The sequence below is a fragment of the Ranitomeya variabilis genome, chromosome 1, assembly GCF_051348905.1.
Source record: "Ranitomeya variabilis isolate aRanVar5 chromosome 1, aRanVar5.hap1, whole genome shotgun sequence".
Lineage (NCBI taxonomy): Eukaryota > Metazoa > Chordata > Amphibia > Anura > Dendrobatidae > Ranitomeya > Ranitomeya variabilis.
In genome coordinates, this window is record NC_135232.1 from 739556024 (window position 1) to 739576770 (window position 20747).

General features: G+C 45.2%; 1 protein-coding gene across 4 annotated transcripts in view; it reads left to right on the forward strand.

Moving 5' to 3' along the window:
• Positions 1–20747, forward strand: part of ANKRD9 (ankyrin repeat domain 9) — a 146378-nt gene that overhangs the window by 125379 nt on the left and 252 nt on the right. For 3 of the 4 annotated variants that reach the window (XM_077269081.1, XM_077269088.1, XM_077269070.1), the window contains exon 2: positions 20045–20747. This exon is cut by the window's right edge and continues 252 nt beyond it. In XM_077269081.1, coding sequence (XP_077125196.1) covers positions 20098–20747 — 650 coding nt within the window. In that variant the 5' untranslated portion in view covers positions 20045–20097. Of the gene's footprint in view, positions 1–12701; positions 12929–20044 lie in introns of those variants that run through there. The other variant, XM_077269061.1, reaches the window with a different exon arrangement.

The following is a 20747-nucleotide window of genomic DNA, read 5'->3' on the forward strand; positions in this document are numbered from 1 at the left end:
TGACAGAGACCCTACTGCATCTTCCCCCACAACACCCTCTGCCACAAGGTGTTGCCTGGTTCCAACCCAGTCAGCTTTCTGATCTAACTTCCTGCCTGACCCCCAGTTTACCCACTATGGTGGGGAGTGGCCTAATGAATAGAACCCTTAGCTCCCCCCGGAGGCCCAGCTGTGAAATGTATTGGTGTCTGTGATACCTGATCAGATGAACTCCTTCAGTGCCATCAGACGCATCATAGCTCCCCATAGTGGCGGAGCCACAGTACTGCAACGACCAGGACTCTGGGGCGCTGGACTCCCCCCTGTTAAACACAGTACTCCGGGACTGGGAAGAAAACAACAATACAAGTTAGCAAAAAGACATACAATTTTGTTGAGTGCAACAACAATAAGTATACTTGAACAGGCTTCCCTTTATGGGAGGTAAGGACACTTGAACGTTACAAACATGGTTAACGTTATAAATTACAGGCTATAAATAACTCCTGTTACCCAACCGGGTATTCTACTAAGTGCAAAATTGTTCAACAATAATTTAACATTGCCTTTAAGGACATACACTCTGTATCCACTAAAGACCTTCCTATAATCACATTATAAGGTAATTTAACTTTTTCATTCTCCTTCTTTAGATCTGCAGGACCGCCTGTCCTATCGGCACCAGACCTACTGCCTCTCCTTTCAGTTACAGGACCGCCCCGTTCAGCCAGGGCCTACTGCCTTTTCAACTACTATACACAGTATAGAACATAACATTACTTTCAGTTTAAGAGCACTGAGCCATCTCTACATGACTCCTATGAGGACTCAGGGTTTACCTTCTATCCTAACTATCTATCAACATTATCAAAACATTTTCTATTGAACATTAAGCCTTCTCATTATCTTTCTATCATGCATGCTGGACACCACATCTATCCCTACGGGCCCACTGCATCCTTCTTCTATCTTTCACCTTTTTCTTCTCAAAGAACATCATCAGTATTTCTTCACAATTAACTAATTAAATACATATAACTTTCTCATGTCAACGTTATCATCTCTTTCTTTGGTCAAGACATTATTGCTTCCTACCTTAAGCAATATCACAGTTTAAGCGCAACAAATGAACATCCCCTTTAAGAGGGGACCAAGTCTCTATGAGGTAGCACGCCTTCTCAAGCTACCAGTCCATACTCAGCAAAGGTTCCAGTGTGGTATCTTCACAAAGAGTCCTTCTTTAAGTAAAACCAGTAGGGAGCGCCTTTAATAAGGTGCAAACTATGTACAAGAAGTTCGGATCATGCACTGTTCATGATTTCAGCAGTTCTGTAAACTTTGTGCAAAACTTTAGAAAAACAAACAAAATCAAAACAATAGGGATCCCAGGTCCACAGAAGGATCCCCTTAAGAGTTAACCCTAGACGGGTTCAGCAGCAACATAAGAGAACAGTAACTATATACAGTTTCAGGTTTCCGAGGTTTATTCTTCTAAGTCTGGGGGTGGCTTCCCCCCCCCGGTGGAGGCAGCTCCTGAGCTGGTAGTTGGTCTCTCAGGTGCCCTCAGATCAGCCGGTGCCTGAATTTGAAGGCTAATCCTGCTTGCAAGTTCTGGAGCCGCTACGAGGCGTACGGTGGTGATAGGAATAAGATCTGGCAAATCGGGATCATTCATGATCGGGGCAACAGGGGACGCTCTCTCAGGCTCACACCGTCGAACGTTCCGAGCACACCATCCTTGCGCACTCCGATGGCGGGTGTAGGTCACCTGATCCCCCTTTTGTAACGGATCACCATTTCGGCTGCAGCAGGGGGTCTTCACGTTATAGCTAGTAACAAAGACATCAGTTGGTAGCCCCAGTTCCTGTATGGAGCCCCATCCCCTCTTCGGGTGGTAGGCCAGCACGGTTCCCCGTTTTACCACGTCTTTCTTGCCGGGAGTAGACTTCCTACGTTGTGTGTCTGGCGGTGCGGTCTCGTCTCGATCTTTCCAGTGTTGTATTAGACATTGCTTATACTGTTCCCAGGTAAGCACCGCAAGGGTGAGGCCATCTTCCCGGGTCCCATCTGGCCCGGTCCAGGGGGTGTCCCACCGAAGGATCACTCCATCTGGGCCCACATCTATGGGTTCTCCCATCTTGGTTGGTAGCGGGGGCACCAGCTTTCCCATCGCGTTAGAGTTGAGGATGACCCGCTCCACCAAGAAGGAACGATCATTGCTGGGGTGAGGAACGGTCACTGGAGCGGGATCGGTCAGGGGAGCCGGATCGGTCGGGAGAGCAGAATCGACCAGGGGAGTAGGGACGCCGTCCATACCTGTGCCTGATGTGATTCCACCGGTGTCGCTCCGGTCCGTTGACAAGGACACTGGAATCGGCTGCAGCCCGAACCGCGGCTCCTCCGGCGTCTCCTCTTGATGTAGCTCCGCCCTCCATGGTTCCGTGGCTGGGATAGGCAGGCTCGGCTCCTCCACTGGCAGCTCCAAGGGGTTCAGGTCCTTCACTGGCGGTGGACGCGGGTCCGCCTCTAATGGGTGAGGGCAGGCCGGGATCACCTCGCCGTCGCTCGGGCACTTGCTGCTCATCGTCGCTGTCGGGCATTCGGCGACAACGCATGCACCTGGCTCCGCCATTTCTCCACGGTCGGCCTCCTTCTTCACTTCGTTCCCGCCGTTGGAAATCAGGGGGCTGTTCTCTGCTTTGAGGCAGGTCACCGCTTTGCAGCAAGAGATGCAGGGGGCGGTCGCCGTTTCTGGCGCCACTTTGATAGGCTCCTCCCATGGCACGCCCTCCTTCTTCTTTGGCGCAGCAATGGCGGCGATTTTGGCGGGAACTTCTAGCGGCAAGCGGCAATGCACAACTCTTCTAATAAAATACAGTAAATCACAGTTCCAAGGCACACATGACCTGTTTCTTCAGGCTTAAGTAGATCCTGTTCGTGACGCCAAGTTGCGGCGCCCCCACCGCCGCAGGGCCGAGGGGTACCCGGTACCGGGCCTCTAAGTCTCTGCTCTGGGGTTGTCACGGCGGCTAGGCCCCGGTCCGTGACCCTGCCGTGGGGCGCACAGTGAAAAATAGGTGTGGATGATGGTGGGGATGCTGTGGTGGTGCGGTGCAGTAAATAACGAGGACACCAGGTTGCAGTCTCTTTACCTCTTTACTGAAGATCTCTGGGTCCTCAGTCCGGAACACGGTTCACCAGGCTGCACAAGTCCGGCCGGTCCAATGGCACCTCCAGAGTTCTCTTCACAGGTGGAAATCGGTGCCTTCCTACTAGCGCTATGTGTTGTGGTCCTTCCCTGCTGTGCTTACGGAAAGTACCCCACAACTGTTGTGTCTGTTTCTTAAGTTCCCTCACAACTCGATTAGATGATGTTCTGCTAATCCTCCGTCCCTCCCTGATGTTCTGGTTGGGACGGCACCCGTTTGACGGGTAGGCTCGGAGCTCTTCCGGGACCCTAGAGTCGCCCCTCTCCACAAGTTGCCCCCCAAGACTGCATAGGTGATATGTGTTAGACAGCCCGCCTTAGACTGACTGTCCTGCCGCGGTTTGGAGTATTGCTTGAAGCTGAATATTATTCTACTCCCTCGGCGTTCCGGCCACCGGTAGTGCGCCTCAGTAGGATGTTGCTTCGGTCTTACAGCACGACTCCTACTGGTATTTCTCCTTTGCGTGATCTCGTTTCTCACTCAGCACAATCTATCTCGCTTCTAATCCTTTCTTGGGGACTGCCGCTACCCGGAGCAGGCACGGTCCCGTTACGTTCTTTCTTGTTGCCAAGCCTCTGTCAGGATCCCACCCCTGACAGAGACCCTACTGTATCTTCCCCCACAACACCCTCTGCCACAAGGTGTTGCCTGGTTCCAACCCAGTCAGCTTTCTGATCTAACTTCCTGCCTGACCCCCAGTTTACCCACTATGGTGGGGAGTGGCCTAATGAATAGAACCCTTAGCTCCCCCCCGGAGGCCCAGCTGTGAAATGTATTGGTGTCTGTGATACCTGATCAGATGAACTCCTTCAGTGCCATCAGACGCACCATAGCTCCCCATAGTGGCGGAGCCACAGTACTGCAACGACCAGGACTCTGGGGCGCTGCATATGCACCCGCGCAATGCGGTGCCGAAGAAAGAAAGATCACCATATTGGGAAAGGTTCTGACTGCTGCACAAGTCCATAGTTTGTAAAGTATTTAAAATGTCATTATGGCACTGTTTTAAGGCGCAGGATAAGCGCATTTCTCACAAAGTGTATAAAAAACCACTTGTCATAAAATACCACCATATACTGTGGCTTGTCATTATATCTCTGTTTTAAAGTGCAGGATAAGTGCACTCACATAGTATACAAAAAATCACTTGTCATAAAATACTAAAATACTGCCATATATTATTATTATTATTATTTGTTATTATAGCGCCATTTATTCTATGGCGCTTTACATGTGAGGAGGGGTATACATAATAAAAACAGGTACTATAATCTTGAACAATACAAGTCATAACTGGTACAGGAGGAGAGAGGACCCTGCCCGCGAAGGCTCACAATCTACAAGGGATGCGTGAGGATACAGTAGGTGAGGGTAGAGCTGGTCATGGAGCGGTTTGGTCGATCGGTGGTTACTGCAGGTTGTAGGCTTGTCGGAAGAGGTGGGTCTTCAGGATCTTTTTGAAGGTTTCCACAGTAGGCGAGAGTCTGATATGTTGTGGTAGAAGGCAGGACCGGACTGGGACTAAAATTCAGCCCTGGCATTTGAAGTTACACAGGCCCACTTGTCACATGGTGACTGTATAATATCTTTGTACACTTGTAGGTTACAAGAAGTGAGGGGAGTGTAACACGACTATATAACATATAATCACAGCTGTATCCAGCATTACAGCTCAGTCCCCATAGAATGTAATACAGCCAGCCCCCATAGAGTGTAATACAGCCAGCCCCATAGAATATAATACAGCACAGCCCCCATAGAATGTAATACAGCCAGCCCCCATAGAATGTAATACAGCCAGCCCCCATATAATATAATACAGCCAGCCCCCATAGAATGTAATACAGCCCAGTCCCGATAGAATGTAATACAGCCAGCCCCCATAGAATGTAATACAGCCCAGTCCCCATAGAATGTAATGCAGCACAGCCACCATACAATGTAATGCAGCACAGCCCCATAGAATGTAATGCAGCCCAGCCCCCATAGAATGTAATGCAGCCAGCCCCCATAGAATGTAATGCAGCACAGCCACCATACAATGTAATGCAGCACAGCCCCATAGAATGTAATGCAGCCAGCCCCCATAGAATGTAATGCAGCACAGCCACCATACAATGTAATGCAGCACAGCCCCATAGAATGTAATGCAGCCCAGCCCCCATAAAATGTAATGCAGCCAGCCCTCATAGAATGTAATGCAGCCAGTCCCCATAGAATGTAATGCAGCCAGCCCCCATTGAATGTAATGCAGCCAGCCCCCATAGAATGTAATGCAGCCAGTCCCCATAGAATGTAATGCAGCCAGTCCCCATAAAATGTAATGCAGCACAGCACCATAGAATGTAATGCAGCCCCCCCAATAGCCCCACAATCCAGTTATCACTCAGTCAATGATATATAATAATAATAAAAAAAAACACTCTACTCACCTTTTCTCTTGCCCGGCGCTGCTCCTGGCTCAGGTCTCAGCAGCTGCAGTCTGCCCGCCCCCGGTCACACAGCAGGTGCGCGATGATATGACACCTGTATAGTTGAATGCAGGGCCGCGAGTATGCCGACAGCCGGGGGAGTGTGCCGACAGCGGCACACTCGAGCGGCCCACTACTGCCACCAGCCCTTCTGGCATTTGCCAGAACTGCCCAATGGCCAGTCCGGCCCTGGTAGAAGGTTCCAGAGTAGGGGTGATACGCGAGAGAAATCTTGTATACGATTGTGTGAAGAGGAGATAAGAGGGGAGTAGAGAAGGAGATCTTGTGAGGATCGGAGGTTCTGTGCAGGAAAGTACCGGGAGACGAGGTCACAGATGTATGGAGGAGACAGGTTGTGGATGGATATATTGTGGCATGATGCAGGTAATGTAATATAATAAATATAAGCACACATCATAAATATAGCTTTAGTAAGAGAACAAGTTACCAAGGAATATGGCATATAAATTAGGAGGTCAGGACATAAGTCCATCCATGTCACAAGTTGTGGGGGAACCCCATCAGTCAAGTGGGGCATCCCACACCCAAACGTGGAAGGTGAAAATGGAAGGGAGAGTGAATCCTCCCATCCACCAAGTGGCACATCACAACCAAAAGCCCATTTTTTTCACAAAATATTCCTTGCCATTAAACAATTGATATGCAATGATGGTGCATTTATTTAAACATGCTTTGTAACATATATATATACCTATATAGAGGTTATGGTTAATGTACCGGTGTCAATAACAACAAATTATTACATTCACCGTTTACCAATTAATATTCTAAACCACAATAATTCAAGTTCCAAAGACTATTCCTCCTCATTCCAAAAGGATTTTTTTAATCAGAATAAACAGAAAAGCATACTAGAGAGATGATATCCCGGGCTACCGATTACAAACAAGTGCCATAATTAAAAAAAAAAAAAAAAAAAAAAAAAACTTAAAAAAAACTACACAATACAGTATATGGCTGTATTTTATGACAAGTGATTTTTTTGTATACTATGTGAGTGCGCTTATCCTGCGCCTTAAAACAGAGATATAATGACAAGTCACAGTATATGGCGGTGTTTTATGACAAGTGATTTATTTTATACACTTTGTGAGAAATGCGCTTATCCTGCGCCTGAAAACAGTGCCATAATGACATTTGAAATACTTTACAAACTATGGACATGCGCAGCAGTCAGAACCTTTCCCAATATGGTGATCTTTTTTTCTTTCTTCAGCACCGCATTGCGCGGGTGCATACACATTTGGACTTATGGGAAGGTTGTTATGTCGTCACAGACATGCGCAATAGACTCCTGAGGTCGCCGAGGATCTAGCATGTATTTTTTTTATTGAAGATGTGAGTGCATTTTTAGTACTTTTTGGCGTGCAACACCTGTGGCTATTTAATTAATCACATGATATTTGCAATATTAAGTACTTTGTAGACTATATATCACTATACATGTATAAGATATTTTATTAAAGATTTTGTATATTTGCACTTGGCACTTTAATCTATGTAATACGGTGATTAGGTCTTCACAAATCATGTTTGAAATTTTATGCTAATTAATTCATTAATGACATGTGCACCCTATATATGTCTGTAGCACTGCTTGATTCATTGCTTGAGAAAGGATTTGTATTATCCGAATCGTTGCCATGCCACAGGGCATTAAAGTCCTCTTTTTTACATCTTTTTGTGCTGTTTCCCTTTTTGTTTACTGTCTGAAAGGCCATTGTAATGCTGTTCAGGGAAGCGTGCACGCTTTAAGGTATTTTTTCTGGTGCTGTTCCTCTTTTTCTACCTAGATAGATCTATAGATAGATAGATAATACCAAGCCTGATGTTTAGTAATAAACATAATAAAATGGTACATGAAGAGTTAAATAAAGACACACAAACACGCACACACAAAATCTCGTTAAGGTTGGGGTCACACTTGCGAGAAACTCTCACGAGTCTTGCACCTCAATACCTGACACTGCCGCTGGCACTCGGACCGGAGCGTTCAGCTGCATAGAAATATGTGCATCCGCACACTCCGGTCCCAAGTGCCGGTGGCAGTGCCGGGTATTGAGGTGCGAGACTTGTGCGAGTTTCTCGAAAGTGTGACCCCAGCTATAAAAAAATGGAAAAAAAATGGCGTGGGCTCCCGAGCAATTTTCCAAACCAGAGAGGGAAAGCCAGCGACTGGGAGCCGATGTTTATAGCATGGGAAGGGGCTAATATACATGGAGCTTCCCAGTCTATTAATATCAGCTCACAACTGTATACTTATTGTATAGATTTGAGTATAAACTGAATCGAGTATAAGCTGAGACCCCTAATTTTGCCATAAAAAACTGGGAAAAGTTAATGACTTGAGTATAAGCCTAGGGTGGGAAATGCAGCAGCTACTGGTAAATTTAAAAAATAAAATTAGATACCAATAAAAATAAAATTAATTGAGACATCAGTAGGTTACGTGTTTTTGAATATCCATATTGAATCAGGAGCCCCATATAATGCTCCATACAGTTCATGATGGCCCCATAAGATGCTCCATAATAAAATATGCCCCATAAAATGCTCCATAAAGTTTATGATGGGCCCCATAAGATGCTTCATAGAAAATATTCCCCATATAGAAACATTTGCCCCACAGCCGGCTGCTGCGATAAAAAAAAAAAAAAAATCACATACTCACCTCTTGTCCTGAGCAGGACCCCGGCACATGCAATATTCACCTGTCCGCGTTCCACCACTGGGCGCCGCTGTGTCTTCCACGTCCTCCGCAGTGACTGTTCAGGCAGAGGGCAGCGCGCACACTAATTGCGTCATCGCACTCTCTGACCTGAACGTCACAGGCAGAGGACGCAGAAGACACAGCGGCGCCCGGCGGTGGATTGCGGACAGGTAAATATTGCGCAATACTCACCCTCCAGTCCCCATTATACTCACCTACTCCCGGCGTGGTCCCTGGCAGCTTCTCACTGACAGGTGATCTTCGGCGCCCGCAGCTTCTTCCTGTGTTCAGCGGTCACATCGTTCCGCTCATTAAAGTAATGAATATGCGTCCTGTTATGATCCTAGAGGCAAGGATCGCAAATCTGACTAGCTAAGAAACTGAACCAACGACTAGCTCTGGGGAAGTGGTAACTGAATTGACCGCAACCTGATCCTATCCGCAAACAACTATAAGTAGCCGTGGAACGTTACCTGGAAATCCTAGACGTCTCGTCACGGCCTGAGAAACTGACTATTCCTAGAGAGAAAGTAAGTCCTCACTTGCCTCAGAGAAATGACCCCCAAAGATATAGAAAAGCCCCCCACAAATATTAACGGTGAGTTAAGGGGAAAGCACATACGCAGAGATGAAATAGATTTAGCAAATGAGGCCCACTAACACTAGATAGCAGAAAATAGGAAGAGAACTGTGCGGTCAATGAAAAACCCTATTCAAAATATCCACGCAGAGATTGCTCGAGCCCCCGCACCAACTAACGGTGCGGGGGAAGCAACTCCGTACCCCAGAGCTTACCAGCAGCAAGAAATCACATATTAGCAAGCTGGACTAAACTCATCATAAACAGAAATCATATTGCAGACAGATGAGCAAAAAATAATCAAACAGAACTTAGCTTCTCATGAAGAGACAGAAAACCAAGATAGTCAGGAGTAATCAGAATAGCACTGAATACATTGACAGCCGGCAACAAGTGGAGGTAAAGCAGAGCTAAATAGGAACCTCCCTAGAGAATAACGAGGCAGCTGATCCTACCACAGACCCGCAAGATAACAAAGCCACCAGGGGCAGCCCAAAAATAAAACTCACGCAATACCACCTGTGACCACAAGAGGGAGCCCGAAAACAGAGTTCACAACAGCGTCCATATTCATTACTTTAATCAGCGGTACCACTTGACTGCTGAACACAGGAAGAAGCTGCGGGCGCCGGAGAAGCAGGAACGTGCAGAGACGCGCCAGAAGCAGGTAAGTATGATTTGACAGCTGCCACTCCCCTGCCGACCCCCTGGGACAATGACTCGAATATAAGCACAGAGGGGCACTTTCATCCCCAAAAAATGGGCTGAAAATCTCGGCTTATACTCGAGAATATACGGTAGCTTTTACTGGCTATTAAAATAAGGGGAACCCCCAAAAAATGACATGGGGTCCCCCTATAATTAATAACCAGAAAAGGTTTAGCAGACTAATGCGGGCTGATATTAATAGCCTAGGAAGGGGCCATGGATATTGCCCCCCTGGCTACAAACACCAGCTCTCAGCCGCCCCAGAAATGGCGCATCTCTAAGATACACCAATTTCGGCGCTTAGCCTCTCTCTTCCCTCTTGCCCTATAGTGGTGGCAAGTGGGGTAATAGTTGTGGGGTTGATGTCACCTTTGTATTGTAGGGTGACATCAAGCCTATGGCTTAGTAATGGAGAGGTGTCAATAAGACACCTATCCATTACTAATGCTATAGTTGTTACATGTTAAATAAAGACAAAGATATTTTTTTTGCAGTCGATTGAGGGCGTCGGGGATTAGCTGTTTGGTAATTATGTACTGGATGTGTATATGTATGCACTGTATGTGGATATGTTAATTTTTTTTTCTAATATTCAACACAGTAGCCAGATAATAGGACTACTATCCCATCATCGGCTCATGCTGTCACTGTTCTATGTGACAGCAGACATAGCCGGATGGGACTAGTAGCCGTATGGGACTAGTACTGTGCAGTATTATTGTAGTTATATTCTTGTTCATAGGAGTAGTATTATAGTAGTTATATTCTTGTACATAGGGGCAGTATTATAGTAGTTTTATTCTTGTACATAGGGGCAGTATTATAGTAGTTATATTCTTGTACATAGGGGCAGTATTATAGTAGTTATATTCTTGTACATAGGGGCAGTATTATAGTAGTTATATTCTTGTACATAGGAGCAGTATTATAGTAGTTATATTCTTGTACATAGGTGCAGTATTATAGTAGTTATATTCTTGCACATAGGAGGCAGTATTATAGTAGTTATATTCTTGCACATAGGAGCAGTATTATAGTAGTTATATTCTTGTACATAGGAGCAGTATTATAGTAGATATATTCTTGCACATATTGGCAGTATTATAGTAGCTATATTCTTGTACATACAGGCAGTATTATAGTAGTTATATTCTTGTACATAGGAGCAGTATTATAGTAGTTATATTCTTGTACATAGGGGCAGTATTATAGTAGTCATATTCTTGTACATAGGCGCAGTATTATAGTAATTATATTCTTGTACATGGGGGCAGTATTATAGTAGTTATATTCTTGCACATAGGAGGCAGTATTATAGTAGTTATATTCTTGTACATAGGAGCAGTATTATAGTAGTTATATTCTTGTACATAGGAGCAGTATTATAGTATGTATATTCTTGTACATGGGGGCAGTATTATAGTAGTTATATTCTTGTACATAGGAGCAGTATTATAGTAGTTATATTCTTGTACATAGGAGCAGTATTATAGTAGTTATATTCTTGTACATAGGTGCAGTATTATAGTAGTTATATTCTTGCACATAGGAGGCAGTATTATAGTAGTTATATTCTTGTACATAGGAGCAGTATTATAGTAGTTATATTCTTGTGCATAGGGGCAGTATTATAGTAGTCATATTCTTGTACATAGGAGCAGTATTATAGTAGTTATATTCTTGTACATGGGGGCAGTATTATAGTAGTCATATTCTTGTACATAGGAGCAGTATTATAGTAGTTATATTCTTGCACATAGGAGGCAGTATTATAGTAGTTATATTCTTGTACATAGGGGCAGTATTATAGTAGTCGTATTCTTGTACATAGGAGCAGTATTATAGAAGTTATATTCTTGCACATGGGGCAGTATTATAGTAGTTATATTCTTGCACATAGGGGCAGTATTATATTAGTTATATTCTTGTACATAGGAGCAGTATTATAGTAGTTATATTCTTGTACATAGGAGCAGTATTATAGTAGTTATATTCTTGTACATGGGGGCAGTATTATAGTAGTCATATTCTTGTACATAGAAGCAGTATTATAGTAGTTATATTCTTGTACATAGGAGCAGTATTATAGTAGTTATATTCTTGTACATGGGGGCAGTATTATAGTAGTCATATTCTTGTACATAGGAGCAGTATTATAGTAGTTATATTCGGCACATAGGAGGCAGTATTATAGTAGTTATATTCTTGTACATAGGGGCAGTATTATAGTAGTTATATTGTTGTACATAGGAGCAGTATTATAGTAGTTATATTCTTGTACATGGGGGCAGTATTATAGTAGTCATATTCTTGTACATAGGAGCAGTATTATAGTAGTTATATTCTTGTACATAGGAGCAGTATTATAGTAGTTATATTCTTGTACATGGGGGCAGTATTATAGTAGTCATATTCTTGTACATAGGAGCAGTATTATAGTAGTTATATTCTTGTACATAGGAGCAGTATTATAGTAGTTATATTCTTGTACATGGGGGCAGTATTATAGTAGTTATAGTCTTGCACATAGGGGCAGTATTATAGTAGTTATATTCTTGTACATAGGGGCAGTATTATAGTAGTCATATTCTTCTACATAGGAGCAGTATTATAGTAGTTATAGTCTTGCACATAGGAGCAGTATTATAGTAGTTATATTCCTGTACATAGCGGGCAATATTATAGTAGCTAAATACATTATAGTTAACAAAACTTTGTGAATAAACCAGTTACGGTATGCTGTTTCCTTGCGCTGTTCTATACCTAGCTATGTAATATGCAGTAATTTTGGCAGGGCTAGTGTGTTTTGTACATTTGATCCCCCACCTTGTCCCCTCCCCAGCAGTCTCCCTCCCTGCCCCCTGGTCACCAGTGACACACAACACCCCTCAATGTTGCTATCACTAAAGCACAGAAAACTTTCTTGGAAACTTTGTAATAAGGGGGGGCGGAGGGGGTTTAGGACAGCCAATGACAGAGGAGCCGTGTGGCTCTCCAGCCAATCAGCGCAGAGTGGACAGTTCCGCGGTGCTGACGACCTTCAGGACTGTAGAATAAAAATGCCCGGAGGAGACGACAAGTGTTTGCTGGAGAGAAGCCCTGAGCAGCGGGCACAAGGGGCAGCGGAGGCTGCGGCAGAGCCATACGGAGCGGAGGTGCAGGGAGCAGAGCCACAGACCTCAGAGCTCTGCAGGCACAAGCCGGGGAGAAGCCGCCCAGACCGGAACAGTAGCGGCAATGACGGCACAAGGTGAGAGGCGAGGAGTGAGCCCGGCGCTGCACGCAGAGCTGCTCACCTGGGCTGAGGGGCAGGCGCCCTCCATTATTCAGCAGGCGGTGGGGGATGGGAGCCTCCGTGCTCTGGCAGCTCACAGTGGGTCTGTCTGGGCACTGTACACAGGCTGCTGCTGCTGGAGAGATGGTTCTGTTTGCTGCAGTCACTCCCTCTTGCTGCATAGACTCAATCTATGGGCTCCATGTATCCTCCTTACTTTGCAGACTGCGCTGATGGACCCAGAATAACTATACATAATACATGGCTGGGTACATTATTGCATAGACCTCTTATTGCAGCTTTCCGTATATGTAGGGTAAATAGCGATCAACTCCACGTACTAGTATGTAGGTGAAAAAACCGCACAGTGACGGAATCAGCCAAAAACAGATGAAACGGAGATGGGAAACAACAATCCGGCGTCCGGTTTTCACAGCATTTTCCATGCAAATCATGGAGATTTTCCGTTCTCTCTCTCTGTTTTTCGCAAAAAAAATTGGATCCGTTTTTTAAACCATTAGCCGGATTTAGCCTGACACAAAAAAACCTGATATGTGAAAGTAGCCTAAGGCAGCATTCACACTAGCGTCAGTACGGGCCGTCGCAGTGCGTCGGCCCGACGTACCAATGCATGCTGTGAAAGAAATGCCCGACGTGGGCAGCGGAAGCAGTCTTACGACGCTTCCGCTGCCCCATTGTAAGGTCCGGGGAGGAGGGGGCGGAGTTTCGGCCGCGTATGCTTGGTCGAAAATGGCGGACACGACACACAAAAAAAGTTACATGTAACTTTTTTTGTGCCGATGGTCCGCAAAAACACGACGCAACCGTCGTACGACGGTTGCGACGTGTGGCGATACGTCACAATGCGCCGGTAATGTAAGTCTATGGGGAAAAAACACATCCTGCAGACTTACTTTGCAGGATGCGTTTTTTCTCCTAAGCGACGCATTGCGACGTATGCAAAACAACGCTAGTGGGAAAGTAGCCTTAGGCTGTCGTCACACGTTCAGCATTTGGTCAGTATTTTACCTCAGTATTTGTAAGCCAAAACCAGGAGTGGGTGATAAATACAGAAGTGGTGCATATGTTTCTGTTATACTTCTCTATTTGTTCCACTCCTGGTTTTGGCTACAAATACTGATGGAAAATACTGACCAAATACTGACCGTGTGACGGCAGCCTTAGTGTAACTGAAGTAATGGTGTCCCCATAAGGGATGTATTGCTGCAAGGTCCCCTCTGCCATAGTGTGTGCACACCCCTTTATTGCATATATTGGTGCCTTGTTTATTCTAGCTGATATAATCTAGGGATGGTCATAGTCCATACTCTCCACCATATTGTGTATACCTCTGTAATGTCCCCTCTTATGCCCAGCGATGGTCACAGTCCATACGTTCGGCCATAGTATTTATACCCCTATAATGCCCCATCTTACGCCCAGCTATTGTCAAAGTCCATACGTTCCGCCATAGTGTGTATATCCCTGTAATGCCCCCTCTTATGCCCAGCGATGGTCACAGTCCATACATTCCGCCATAGTGTTTATACCCCTGACATGCCCCCTCCTATGCCCTGCAATGGTCACAGTCCATACATTCCATCATAGTGTATACCCCTGTAATGCCCCATCTTATGCCCAGCTATCATCAAAGTCCATACGTTCCGCCATAGTGTGTATATCCCTGTAATGCCCCCTCTTGTGCCCAGCGATGATCCTAGTCCATACGTTCCCCCATAGTGTATACCCCTGTAATGCCCCATCTTATGCCCAGCTATCGTCAAAGTCCATACGTTCTGCCATAGTGTTTATACCCCTGTAATGCCCCCTATTGTGCCCTGCGATGGTCATAGTCCATACGTTCCGCCATAGTGTGTATACTCCTGTAATGCCCCCTCTTATGCCCAGTGATGGTCACAGTCCATACGTTCCGCCATAGTGTTTATACCCCTGACATGCCCCCTCTTATGCCCTGCAATGGTCACAGCCCATACATTCCACCATAGTGTATACCCCTGTAATGCCCCATCTTATGCCCAGCTATCGTCAAAGTCCATACGTTCCGCCATAGTGTGTATATCCCTGTAATGCCCCCTCTTGTGCCCAGCGATGATCCTAGTCCATACGTTCCCCCATAGTGTATACCCCTGTAATGCCCCATCTTATGCCCAGCTATCGTCAAAGTCCATACGTTCTGCCATAGTGTTTATACCCCTGTAATGCCCCCTATTGTGCCCTGCGATGGTCATAGTCCATACGTTCCGCCATAGTGTGTATACTCCTGTAATGCCCCCTCTTATGCCCAGTGATGGTCACAGTCCATACGTTCCGCCATAGTGTTTATACCCCTGACATGCCCCCTCTTATGCCCTGCAATGGTCACAGCCCATACATTCCACCATAGTGTATACCCCTGTAATGCCCCATCTTATGCCCAGCTATCGTCAAAGTCCATACGTTCCGCCATAGTGTGTATATCCCTGTAATGCCCCCTCTTGTGCCCAGCGATGATCCTAGTCCATACGTTCCCCCATAGTGTATACCCCTGTAATGCCCCATCTTATGCCCAGCTATCGTCAAAGTCCATACGTTCTGCCATAGTGTTTATACCCCTGTAATGCCCCCTATTGTGCCCTGCGATGGTCATAGTCCATACGTTCCGCCATAGTGTGTATACTCCTGTAATGCCCCCTCTTATGCCCAGTGATGGTCACAGTCCATACGTTCCGCCATAGTGTTTATACCCCTGACATGCCCCCTCTTATGCCCTGCAATGGTCACAGCCCATACATTCCACCATAGTGTATACCCCTGTAATGCCCCCTCTTATGCCCAGCGATGATCCTAGTCCATACGTTCTGCCATAGTGTGTATACTCCTGTAATGCCCCCTCTTATGCACATACGTATTGGTGTTCCGCCATAGTGTGCATATGTATAAGTGTGACATTCCCTTTTAGTACAAACATTTCATATTATTGGGAAATAAAATAATAAATAAAAGATAATTCACAGGAAGTGGAAAAAACCCACAACCCACAATCATCAGATCTGGTGTGTACAGCACTCAGGTTAGGGAGGTTACACCTGTAATACAGGTACATTGAGTTACAATATCCCCTCCAGTACAAATAATGATGCCGACCATTGCGTAAGGATCGTTACTAGTACAAGTATTAGTGTAATAACCCTCCCAATAGTGGAGGAATAACCTATATTACAATACTGGTGTAATTCTCTTCCTCAGTAGTCTCTACAGTATACCTGTGTAACAATCTCTATACCTGTGTAATAATCTCTATAACTGTGTAACAATCTCTATACCTGTGTAACAATCTCTATACCTGTGTAATAATGTCTATACCTGTGTAACAATCTCTATACCTGTGTAACAATGTCTATACCTGTGTAATAACGTCTATACCTGTGTAACAATGTCTATACCTGTGTAACAACGTCTATACCTGTGTAACAATCTCTATAACTGTGTAATAATGTCTATACCTGTGTAATAACGTCTATACCTGTGTAACAACGTCTATACCTGTGTAATGTCTATACCTAAGTCACAATCTCTATACCTGTGTAACAATGTCTATACCTGTGTAGCAATCTCTATACCTGTGTAACAATGTCTATACCTGTGTAATAACGTCTATACCTGTGTAACAACGTCTATACCTGTGTAGCAATCTCTATAACTGTGTAACAATGTCTATACCTGTGTAATAACGTCTATACCTGTGTAACAACGTCTATACCTGTGTAATAATGTCTATACCTAAGTCACAATCTCTATACCTGTGTAATAACGTCTATACCTGTGTAACAACGTCTATACCTGTGTAGCAATCTCTATAACTGTGTAACAATGTCTATACCTGTGTAATAACGTCTATACCTGTGTAACGTCTATACCTGTGTAGCAATCTCTATAACTGTGTAACAATGTCTATACCTGTGTAGCAATCTCTATAACTGTGTAACAATGTCTATACCTGTGTAATAACGTCTATACCTGTGTAACAATGTCTATACCTGTGTAGCAATCTCTATACCTGTGTAATAACGTCTATACCTGTGTAACAATGTCTATACCTGTGTAGCAATCTCTATACCTGTGTAACAATGTCTATACCTGTGTAGCAATCTCTATACCTGTGTAATAACGTCTATACCTGTGTAACAATGTCTATACCTGTGTAGCAATCTCTATACCTGTGTAATAACGTCTATACCTGTGTAATAATGTCTATACCTGTGTAGCAATCTCTATACCTGTGTAATAACGTCTATACCTGTGTAACAATGTCTATACCTGTGTAATAATGTCTATACCTGTGTAGCAATCTCTATACCTGTGTAACAACGTCTATACCTGTGTAACAATCTCTATACCTGTGTAATAATGTCTATACCTGTGTAATAATGTCTATACCTGTGTAATAATGTCTATACCTAAGTCACAATCTCTATTCCTGTGTAATAATCCACTCTAGCACAAATATTGGTGCAGTGAACCTTCCTGTTGAGGTATTCCTTAGTCTAGTGAATTCTTCTAACGGAGAAGTTGGCAATTAATTTTCACAAGGGACTACATGAGACACTGGGACTGTGGTGGAGAGCGGAAGCATCAGGGTGATCTTAAAGGGAACCTGTCACTAGATTCATGCTGCCCAAACTGTGGGCAGCATGAACAGAGCCGGGCTGCACAGCTTTGGCATTGGACTAGTCTCGTCTCTCCCAATGGATCCCGTCCGGCTCTTCAAACAATGTTATCTCTGAAATGAGAGTGTTTTCATTAACGGCTCCTGATAATATCCACATATCACTGAATTTCACATGCAACCGATAATGTGTCTGAAAACGTAACACAACCTGTGACCACCATGTGAAATCTGACAGCAAACACTGGGTAACAGGAGGTCGGGCACGTTCCTCTGCCTCCAATGCGATCAATCTGACCATTTCTTACACCCACATACCAGATCACCTGAGATCTACTATATGTGGGGGAAACCACACAGGACCCCAAACTATAAATCCACTATACGATGTGCCTAACCGTGGCTTCTTATACCACATCATGAGGAGGATGTAAGACAGTGTGTCAATTAATATTTCATGTGATGGAGGCGGCGATCATGTGAGGCTCCTCAAACAGAGAATGGTTCTGGATACACTCTTCCAGTCGCAGCCCCTCGGGGTGTGAGCGGGGGGATGACTTACTGGTGTCATGTAATTGCCGTTCATTAGACACTTTTGATTATCTGGTCAGATGTATCATTCTCAGAGTGTCAGCCTCCACTATCTACACTTGTCTTCCAGCGTTTATTTATGTGCACCTTGATACTTTGTATATTCGTCTCCACACTATATACTATGCCACTGCTCTGCCTGCTCGCTGTATATCTGACTCCTCTGATTTGTATATGTCTCCGCATATTTTATTATTTGTGTCCCATCTATTCTTGGACCAAGGTAAAGAAAAATGATCAAATTGGCTGATCCTGTCCGGTATGGTTCAGTCTAATAAGGGTACGGTGCATGGTCCGAGACCACCGGCCGGCTCCCGGGTGAAAATGATCAGGGAGAAGGCAGAAAGGCATGAAACAACCGCAATGGAAAAGGACTATAAAATAAGTAACTATTAAAGTATCAAAAGGAAATAATTAAAATCACACAGAGTAGGCCAACACGTTTTGAGCACTAATAGCTATGATTAAAAGCCCCAGTGCTCGAAACGCGTAGACCTAGTGTTTGATTTTAGCTCTTCCCTTTTGGTATTTTAATAGTTACTAATAAATAATGTTTTTAAAGTCAGTTTTTATTGCTGGATGCCTTTCTGCCTTCTACATCATTCTTGACGTATACCAGAGTCTTCCAGACAGTGCATGTTTCTTGCTCGCTTCTTCCCATAGCGACACGTCCCTAGATATTTCTTGAAGGTTCCACCTTCTCCGACACCCCTATAATAATTGCCGAGAGACTCCCCCCGACTGGTGTGACACGCACCTGGCATCCGCCTCCACTGTAGCCCCAGTTCTGCGTCAAAAGCAACCGCCATGATACACTTTTTGGCTGTCCCTCGTCACCTCGCCTCCACTGCCCCATTTCAGACACCGCTCTCTCATCTACTCGGTACTGTGGTGCCACCACAATCGGCCATCTTTCAACATTGGCGCTGCTACGACTTTCTATTAGGGTGCATTTAGATGACATCTCTTTTCATGCATTATAACGGATATCTTAATGACAACATTTGTGCATCTATGTGGATTTCTGTGTATTTGTACACTTGACGTCGGTGGTTTCCCTTATATTACACCGCTCAATCTTTATTTTACTTTCGGCGACACTGGAAAGTTGAAACATCTGTCTTATTGTCCCCAGAATCATAAGTAGATGAATAATCTTCTCATCTCTGTGATGTAACTAGATTACCTGAAGAAGATCCTTCCTGTGTGTGACTTCGGGAGTGTGCAGTGAATGTGACTACATGAAGTGAGGGCCTACTTCCACCTCCGTCCATTAGATACTGAGTGCATTCCAAATTACTGTCAGATTAGTAGTTAGCACATTTCACGGTTTGCCAAAAATTCCTTCAAGGGCGAACAACTCCTTTATTTGTCAATTGACTGATCCACTTATCACATGTGCACGAGGCCCAAAGTGTGGTTCTGGAGCAGAATGATCCACCTTGTCTTCCAGATGCACACACTGGCTGGATGAAATTATATTTGGGCCGTTCGATGTGGCATCAATCTTTGTGCATGGTCGAGCCACCAAATCCTTAAAGATTGTGTTCACAGGTGACAGCGGGATCACGATCTGCTTCATCGGCAGCGCGGCCAGAATTCGTTAAGTGTACCACTGCCGATCATTAGATATCTAGGCCGAAGGATGTGGTCCATGAGCTGCCATGTTCCCAGGTCTGCTCTGATGCAGTTATTAGCACAGTGGTTGTAATGATTCCCTATCGTGCATATGTTGGTGTAACGTCCCCCCGCTAATGATCCCGTAATGTATACATTGTATTTCCCCCTGTAAGTCAGAGGTGACCAATCACAAAATGTATATTTTGCCATTTCAGGAGAAGCGGTGGTGTGATGGTATCTCTGGACCCGTAAGTGCTCTGAAGCCGAGATGCCTGGCACCATCCAGTGGGCACCACGATCGCCGGAGTACCAGTCTGAGAAGCAATGCAAGAAGACCTCGTTCGCCTTCTACCAGGCAGTGCGGGACCTGCTCCCAGTGTGGGTACTGGAGGACATGCGGCTCATGGAGGTGTTACACTGGGAGGAAGGCGGCATAGTGAGCTCATACTCCCGGTCTGAAGCACTGCTCTACGCCCTGGTGCACGATCATCTGGCTTATGCCCGCTACCTGCTCAACCACTTCCCGAACGATGCACTTGCTGTGCCAAGCAAAAGCTTCAGCTGCTGCCAGTCGGGAGCTCCTCACCTCACCATGGCCGTGCGCTACAACCGGGTACAGATCCTGCAGGAAATACTGCGCACCCTCCGGACATTCCCTTCCGAAAGCCGGACTGTCTACATCAACCAGCGGGGATGCCAACGGGTGGAGGGTGGGAAGACCCCCATACACTTGGCTTGTGAGCTGCAGCGAGTTGAATGTCTAACTTTGCTGCTGGGGCATGGAGCCTGCCCATACATTAATGACTGCTGTGGCAAAACCCCCTTGGACATTCTTCTGCACCTTATAGGGGCCAGTCTACAGGATATGCACCTGAAGAGGCTGTGTCTGGACTCTCTGCTCCTGTACATGCCAAGGGG